Source organism: Rhinopithecus bieti, unplaced genomic scaffold (assembly GCF_001698545.2).
Source record: "Rhinopithecus bieti isolate Rb0 unplaced genomic scaffold, ASM169854v2 scaffold_44159, whole genome shotgun sequence".
In the NCBI taxonomy this organism is placed as follows: domain Eukaryota; kingdom Metazoa; phylum Chordata; class Mammalia; order Primates; family Cercopithecidae; genus Rhinopithecus; species Rhinopithecus bieti.
This window is the reverse complement of record NW_016818573.1, coordinates 1770091-1778507: the sequence shown is the minus strand read 5'-3', so window position 1 is coordinate 1778507 and position 8417 is coordinate 1770091. Positions and strand designations below refer to the sequence as shown.

General features: G+C 60.2%; 1 protein-coding gene across 5 annotated transcripts; it reads right to left on the bottom strand.

Annotated features, from left to right (window-relative positions):
• Nucleotides 1-657: 657 nt before the first annotated feature.
• Nucleotides 658-7372, bottom strand: TBC1D10C (TBC1 domain family member 10C). 5 transcript variants are annotated; one of them, XM_017857120.1, is made up of 10 exons: nt 7351-7371; nt 6452-6687; nt 5552-5651; nt 5227-5334; nt 5032-5138; nt 4716-4830; nt 4040-4105; nt 3723-3912; nt 1610-1764; nt 658-1334 (listed from the first exon to the last, which is right to left on the bottom strand). In XM_017857120.1, the coding sequence occupies exons 2-10, from the start codon at nt 6601-6603 to the stop codon at nt 987-989; spliced, it is 1341 nt and encodes a 446-aa protein (XP_017712609.1). In that variant the 5' UTR covers nt 6604-6687; nt 7351-7371; the 3' UTR covers nt 658-986. The 5 variants fall into 5 exon arrangements, with proteins under 5 accessions (XP_017712609.1, XP_017712613.1, XP_017712611.1 ...); XM_017857124.1 differs by lacking the exon at nt 7351-7371 and adding an exon at nt 6866-7128 and having other exon boundaries at nt 6452-6615; XM_017857122.1 differs by lacking the exon at nt 7351-7371 and adding an exon at nt 6726-7127 and having other exon boundaries at nt 6452-6615.
• Nucleotides 7373-8417: the final 1045 nt, after the last annotated feature.

Genomic DNA, 8417 nt, shown 5'->3' with positions numbered 1-8417 from the left:
CATATGGAGTCCTGCCGTGTTCCCCATCGAGGGGCGGGCACTTGGGAACGGGTAGTGCGGGACACACGCCTGTGTCAGAACCAGCCCTGTTGCCCTGGTGATGGCTCAAGTCCTAGGCACCCACGGGGGCTATTAGTGAGTGTGGGAGGGGGTTTCCATGGTGGCGGTCCCGAGGGGGCAGACACAGGGATCAGGGAGGGGCGAGGGCCGGCGGGACCTTTCTCCTTTGTCCGCAGCACACTAGGCCTTTGTTCTTGCCTGGGTCCCTTTGACAGATGTGACCAGGACCATGGGTGCGGGGAGGACTTGGGTTACAGTCCCCCATCCCAGCGAGTTCTAAACCACCCTGGAGGGAGGGGAAGGAGGGCAGAAGAGGGGGTAGAATTCGACTCGCCATCCACTGGGACGCCCTCCTCCTGCAGGTGCAAAAGCCACTCCTATCCCCAGATGGTGGGGCAGGGTGACTTTCAATTGGCTCTTATTAATGTAAACACCTTCCCCAGCTGCCAGTGGGCAGCCTCAGTGTGTCCCCAGGGCAGGACCAGGAGAGGGCAGGGCTGGGAAGGGCAGGTGAGGGAGGAGGGGAAGGGCTGTCTGTCTGGGGTTGGGAGGAGGGCATTTGATCCAGTGCCGTCCAAGGCTCTGAAGATCTGAAGATCCAAGTTCAAAAAGATTTTATTCCCGGAGCCCTCTGGGGTCCCTTAACCCAGCCAACCCCTTCCCTGACTCCTGTGGTGCTGGCTTTGGTACTTGTGAGGGCCTGGGCACCAGGACGGTTCCATGAGTCCTCACGTGCCCCACTCTGTGACCCTCCTCCATGCTAGTGCCTGACCCAGTATGTACCACGGAGCACCTCCTCCTCCCCCACCGCCTGGTCCCTGCCTGGAAGGAAGCCGAGTCCCAAGAGTAAAGTGCAGTGCCTATTTGCAGGGCTGGCATCAGCCATCAGGCAATTGAGACTGGGGAACACTGAGTCCATGGTCCTCTCAGAAGCGGGTGTCCAGGAAGGAGGTGGAGCTTCGTTGGGGCCTGGGAGGCCCCTCGATGGGGGGGCCCCGGGCCCGAGTCAGGAGCCCATGGAAAGTCTTGCCGCGGGTCTGGGGTTTCCGCCGTGGTGGTCTGGGCTCCTCTGGGGGCTGCACCACAATCCGAGGCACCTCAGGCTTGGCGCCTCGTCGTGCCCCTGCCAGCTGCTGGGCCTCGAAGATGGCTTGGGCCCCAGCGAGGCGGACCTGTGGCCGGGGCAGGGGCCCCGGCACAGAATCAGGCAGCTGGGCCAGCTGGGCCTTGATCTCCCGCTGCAGGTCCCGCTCTGACAGCACCACGTTGTGCACCTGTGGGGAGCAGTTGGTGCTGCGTTTGCCCGGCCTCAAGGCAGGAACAGGAAACTGAGGTCCCCAGCCCAGGAAGTGGCTGAGGACTGAGGGGCTGACTGACAGCCTCGCTGGGGAGCCACAGAAAGCCACTGGAAGCCTCGAGTTTTCGTGTTCTCTGAAGCTCAGGGGACAGGAACTAAGTCCCCATTCTCGCTTTGGGTTCCTGCTCTGGGACTCAGTTCCCCCCATGCAGCAGGGGCTGGGCAAGTCCGAGTAGAGGCGGGGGCACCCACCTGTGACATGAAGGCCTCCTCCTGCAGCTGCGCGGGGGGGATGGCTCGAAGGGCTCCGAGTGTCTCCAGGAGGCCAGGGCAGGCCCCTCGTTGCTCTGCAGTGCCCAGCGCCAGGCGCACCAATGTCAGCCCCACACGGAACAGTACCTTGGCACCTGCAGGCCCGAGGCTCACTCACTGGGAGGCTGGCCCTGCCCCTCCACAGTTCTGCACCCAAACCTGCCTTCAGCCATGTGCCTGCCACTCTCCTGCAGCTCGGCCCCCGCCCCCCAGTTCAGGTACAATGACAGAGGGTAGAGTTGCATTTTGGGCGACACAGCCCACTGCACTGGTCAAGTTAGCCTCAAGAGCCACAGATGCTTTGGGGAAGAGTTAATATCTTGTGAATTTGGTTACTGTCACCTCCCATCCCCATCCCCGCCAGAATGAAGGTCTCAATCACTTGATGCTCAGATGCCATCCACATCTGGAGCCAGCAAGTGCCCAGCAGGTGCCTGTGGGCTCCGGGGAGGAGCACCTCCTACCCTCCCTGAGCCGGTCAGGCCTCCATGTGCTATGATCACCCAGCTCCTACCCCAGGCGGTATTCGGGTGACAGGTGATGTGCCACCAGGCACAGGACCATCACCTTCAGCACACCTGGTCCTATGACTCGAGGCTCCAAAAGGGAACCCCGGAGCTGGTGAGCTAGCTCCCCGCCCACACCCCAAGGCTCCAGTCCCCTCCAAGTCACCAGCTTCCTGCCAGGAGCCCGGGGCTACTGATGCCTTCACACCAAGCCCTCCCTGGGCCTCAGCTTGCTCATCTCCATGAGGAAAGGTCAGGTGGAGCCCTTTAAGGGCCTTTCCAGCTTGGATCTGTGACCCTCTGATTCTAGAAAGATCCTAGGCAGAACTGCTCTCCCCTAAGCTAGGAGCATAGCACTTGGTGCACTCCCCACAATGCAAGCTTGGGCTAGTTCTGGAGCCTCAGAATCCTTTCCTGGCAGCCTCTGATCTGAGAAGACACCAGGGGACCGGCGAGGTTGAGTGATGATGGTGACTGTCAAGAAACAATCACTACTCATGCTATCGTCCTTCTGATAAAGGGAGCCTGTGTAGTGTTTGCCCTCAGGCGGGCAGGTCAGGCCCTGCCCAGCTCTGCCCAGCCCTGCTCTCGAGGTCTGAGGCTGGTTGGGAGGTAACCACATGGATAGCGACTTGGACACCTGTGATCAGAACTCTAAGCCAGCCAATGGTTCCTCCACTGTGCGGAGGGCAGGAAGCCGGCCAAGCACACGACAGGCATTCAGTATGCATGCTGATTGATTTCTACCACGTTTTAAGGTGCAACCTCCAGATCTCACACATAGAACAGAATGCAGGTGGGTTACCGATGGCAGTATCAAGGCGGAGTCCCAAAGACACAGGGAGTCCAGCTTGGCCCTGCTCCGACTCCCCTCCCGTTCTTGGCCTGGCCCCCAGCCTCCACTTCTCTGGCTTCATGGCTCCAAGCCCTCCCTCCTTCATGGACTGTAGCCTGGCCCCTGGGGACAGTGGCCTCTCTGGCCTAGGCGTCCACAGGCACCCCGGTGAGTCCTCCTCCTGCACAGAGCAGCCAGAAGGAGCTTAAATGCAGCCATCGCCCCTGCGCTCCCCTGACACTCTGTCACATCCCTACTTTTATTTTCTTCATGACACTTCTGACAATCTATAAATATCTTGTGTGAATTTGGTTACTGTCGCCACCCATCCCCACCCCCGCCAGAATGAAGGTCTCCATCACTTGATTCCCAGCTGCAGATCCACGTCTGGAGCCAGTGAGCATGCAGCAGGTGCCTGCGGGCTCCGGGCAGGAACGCCTCCTACTGTCCCTGAGACACTCGGGCCTCCATGTGCTGTGATTGCCCAGCTCCTGTCCCATCTGCCTCCCCTGGAAGCCTCCCTGGCCCAGCTCTGCACCAGGCGGTGCCTGGGTGATGGGTGATAGGTGATGTACCACCAGGCACCAGGCCATCACCTTTGGTATACCCAGTCCTGTGATTTGAGGCTCAAAAAGGGAACCCTGGGGCTGGTGAGCTACCTCCCCACCCATACCCCAAGGCTCCTGCCCCAGCCACTGGCTGCCCCACTCACCCTCACTGAGGAAGGCATCCCAGACACGCAGCACTGTGGGGAAGGGCAGGGAGCGGGCGAAGAGGCACAGGAACCACTCGGGCAGGTAGAGCAGGGGCCCGACGCCCACCTGCTGCAGGTGCTTGTGCACGTGCGGGAGCAGCCGCCGCAGCAGGGCCATGAACACCTCGGCATCCAGCCGCACAGCCTCCTGTGGCCACGTCCGTCAGCAGGCCAGCACCGCCACCCCCAGGCTCAACCTCCCTCAGTCCCCAGACCCCCACCCACTCACCGGACCCCTGCCCCTCCCTCTTCCAGCCCCCATGCCAGCCCCTCACCATGTGGGGCCCATAGTAGCCAGGGAGGTAGACCTCACAGATCTGCACCAGGCACCAGAAGGCCTCCTGGGGAAGGGGCAGGGCACAGGCCTGTAAGTGCCCACGAAGGAAGGGACCGCAGAGGGGAAGTCAGGACAGGGGAAAGGAGCGAAGGGGATGGCCTGGGCACCACAGGAGCCTGGACTCAGGGCCACTCCTAACCTGCTCAGTTCCTGGGAGCCCTTCCCGAAAGCACCCCCCTCTGCCCAAAACAGGGCCTGCTGAGGGGTTTAGGGTGTTGGAAATCACAGGGCTCATGGTGTTAGATTTGAAGGTCACAGGGTTGGGGTTCACTGGCCAAGGGTTGGAAGTGTCCCAAAGTTCAAGTCCTGGGTTTCTGGGGCCATTGGGGTTGGGGTCACAGTCCCCAAGTTCAGAATCAGGAGTCGTGGAGTCAAGGTGATAACATCCAGATTCCTAGATGACTGGGATCAAGGTTGGGGTCAAGGGTCCCAGGTTACTGGAGTCAAGGTCATTAGGCTTGAAGGTCTCTGAGGCTGGCAGTCATGAGGCCCTGGGTCACTAGGACAGGGTCCAGGAATCAAGGGTCGCAGGTTTCTGAGGCCACAGTTCCTGGGGATGGGGCTCCCTGGGCCTAGGTCACTAGGGTTCCTGGAGCGGGGTCAAGGTCACTCACCTCCGGGGGCAGGTGCATGAGCAGCACAGCAGCCACGGGCCCCTGGGCCTGGCAGTAGCCCTGCTCCGGTCGATACAGGGTGTAGGCCTTGAGCACCTGCCGGAGCCCCTGCTGCCTGTGCCGGAAGACCCCATAAGGGGCCAGTCCTGCAGGCACCTCCTTCTCCACCCTCTGGGGGTCTCTGCCCAGGCCTCAGTCTCCCTGGGCCTTGCTGGGTCCCCTGAGATGTAAGACTGTACAGCTGGGCTGGGGAAAGTGGGCTGGAGCACCCAGGGCTTGGGGGGCTGGGGGTCCCTGGGTATCACCGGCCTCGTACCCGTGGCCCTGAGGTGACACAAACATCTCGTGCAGGGGGAACTGGCGGTGAAGGTCCCTGCCAATGGTCTCCATCCACTGTGGGTCTCCAGGGGCCTCTGCCAGCTCCTGTGGGTAGCCAGGAAGGTGGGTGTGAGGGTTTGGTGTGGTGAGGGGCTCTGGGTAGGGGAGTTGGGGCCCCTGCCCACTCCCTCACCTGATAGGTGCCAGGGCTGTTTTTCTGACACACATGGGCCCCGCACAACAGGGGCCAGCACCGGGCACGCAGGGCAGACGGGATGCCTTTCCGGCACTGCATCTTTACCTGTGGGCGAGGCCAAGGGCTCCACTAGGCAGCCTCCATAACTCCCGCTGGCAGGCCCCAGGCACAGCTCATCAGCAGGCAGAGGCCCACTTTGGGTGGCAGGGAGCAAAGACAGGAGGTGCTGGGACACAGGGTGGGTACATTTTGCCAAGATGTGGGCCGAGGCAGACAGGAATGAGCCATGGAGGCCAATGGGGCCCCTGCCCTGCCCCCTCACCTTCTTGTACCGCCGGGACATGGTTTTCTCCCAATGCAAGGTCATCTCCACCCACTTCATCTCCCGCTGGCGGATGAGGTCTGCAGGCGGGTGGCCCGGCCTGGAAATGCATGGCACAGGTATCCAGGCGCTGGGCAGCTGTTACCCAGGGCCCACACTGCCACCCTCCAGGCTACCCAGGTGAACCCAGTTCCTGGCCCTAGGGATCTCTGGGAGCCCTGTGGGGTGACCTGTGACCCAGGAGCTGCCAATGCTTGTCATGGGGACAGGAAAGGATGTGGCTCCAATGTGGGCAGAAGCAGGAGACTGAAGGGGTGAGTGGGTGTGTGTTGGGGGAGGGGCTGGTTGGCTGTCACCCAGGACAGGGACACAATTCACAGGGGAAGCTGGCTGGAGAGAGCCCTGGACTGAAAGCCTGGAGTCCTGAGTTTGAGTCTGAGTCTGTGTCTGATCTCCTGTGTGACCTGGGGCAAGTTTCTGTCTATATCTGGACTTGTGTTTCTGTCTGTAGCTTGGGGATATATCTGGACTTGTGTTTCTGTCTGTAGCTTGGGGATATATCTGGACTTGTGTTTCTGTCTGTAGCTTGGGGAAAGGGGGAAGGAGGAGGTATGGGTCTGTGATTCGGATCTGGGATTCCTGAGCCAGAGGTTCAAAGGGGAAGGATGTTCTGCCCCAGTGGTGGGTGCGAACCCTCGGAGGCTGGGGGTAAGAGATGTACAGAGGCCTCCCCGACCCTTCCCACCTTAGGGTTCCACCTGGCGCCTGCGGAGGGGTGCTACTGGCTGAGTCCCCCTCCCAATTCCTACCACCAGACCCTCCCGGCCTCCCTCCAGAATTCAGCCCTCAGCCCCCGTCCTCTGTCCCAGCATCCCACCATCCCTCACCCTGCCCCCTTACCCTGGCTCTGCCGAGCTGCCCCCAATGAATCCATAGCGGTCGGCCTGGCGATATGGGCCAGGCCCACTGAGCTCTGAGTCGGACCCCAAAGAGCTGGAGTCATCCTGCAGCTCGGGAGGCTGCACCAGGTCCTCCCCCAGGGCCTGGGCCATGGTGCCAGGGGTCTTCAATGCCACAGGCAGAGAAAGTGGGGAGAACCAGTGTGAGGGGCCACTCCTGGCCAGCCTGGGGCCTGGCTGCGGGGTCAGAGTGGGGAGGTTTCAGGGTATCTCACCAAGCGTCCTATGTCTCCTCTTTTATGAGGGCGGGGGCTAGGCCCTACCCTGACAGAAAAGCCAGGCCTCTGTCCGGAGACCCAGCCCCAGGCCCAGCCTCTGTCTCCACCAGCCCAGTTCACCTCCTGCAGCACCTCACCTCCTCCTCTCACTTCCTCCTCCTCCTCACACAGCTTCAGCAACCGCTGGGGGCCCCTCCCAAGGGTGGGGGGTGTCACCCCTTCCTCTCTGAGGCTCTTCCTGCCTGCCCCAGTGCCCCTGAGCTGTGGGCTCCTCCCACCCTCCCCATGGCTCCAGTGACTGAAGGCTTGAGTTTCTGTGCTGGGTGTGGAGGGCCCAGGCCTGTTAGACACAGAGGCTAGGCCACCTCCAATTCTTTTGTTTGTTAGTTTCGAGACAGAGTCTTGCTCAGTTGCCCAGGCTGGAGTGCAGTGGCGCGGTCTCAGCTCACTGCAACCTCCACCTCCCAGATTCAAGTGCTTCTCCTGCCTCAGTCTCCCAAGTAGCTGGGACTACAAACATGCACCACCATGCCCGGCTAATTTTTGTATTTTTAGTAGAGACAGGGTTTTGCCACGTTGGCCAGCCTGGTCTCAAACTCCTGACCTCAGGTGATCTACCCACCTCAGCCTCCCAAAGTGTTGGGATTCCAGGCATGAGCCACCGTGCCCGGCCTTTATGTTTGTTTCTTGAGGGTCATGCTCTGTCACCCAGGCTGGAGTGTAATGGCACGATCTGGGCTCACTGCAACCCCCACCTCCTGGTCTCAAGAGATCCTCCTGACTCAGCCTCCCTAGTAGCTGGGACTGCAGGCGAGCACCACCATACCCAGCTAATTCTTGTATTTTTTGTTGAGATGAAGTTTCGCCATGTTGCCCAGGCTGGACGCAAGAGACCATCCCGCCTCAGCCTCCCAAAGTGCTGGAATTACAGAGCTGAGCCACCACGGCAGGCCCACCTCCAGTTCTGAGGTTACTGGCGTGTAAAGCACCCAACTCAGGGTTCCAACAAGAATTAAGGTTAATTTATCATCTGCTTCTTTTTTTTTTTTTTTTTTGAGACAGAGTCTCACGCTGTCACCTCGGCTAGGGAGTGCAGTGGGCCTCTGCCTCCCAGGTTCAAGTGATTCTCCTGCCTCAGCCTCCCCAGTAGCTGAGATTACAGGCGGCTGCCATCATGCCGAGCTAACTTTTTGTATTTCTAGAGAGATGGGGCTTCACCATGTTGGCCAGGCTGGTCTTGAACTCCTGACCTCAAACGATCCTCCCACCTCAGCCTCCCAAAGTGCTGGGATTATAGGCGTGAGCCACCGCGCCCAGCCATGTCTGCTCATAAAGTAATTCTTTTTAAGTGCACACCCTGCAATATTACTGTGCTACTCAAAAGCTAATTATGGGGCCAGGCTTGTTGGCTCACGCCTGTAACCCCCCCAGGACTTTGGGAGGTCGAGGCCAGTGGATCACTTTAGGTTAGGAGTTCAAGGCCAGCCTGGCCAACATGGCAAAACCCCACCTCTGCTAAACACACAAAAACTAGGCGCAGTGGTGCACGCCTGCAATCCCAGCTACTCCAGAGGCTGAGGCAGGAGAACCGCTTGAACCCCGGAAGCGAATGTTGCAGTGAGCCAAAGTCGCGCCACTGCACTCCAGCCTGGGTGACAGAGCAAAACTCTGTCTCAAAAAAAAAAAAAG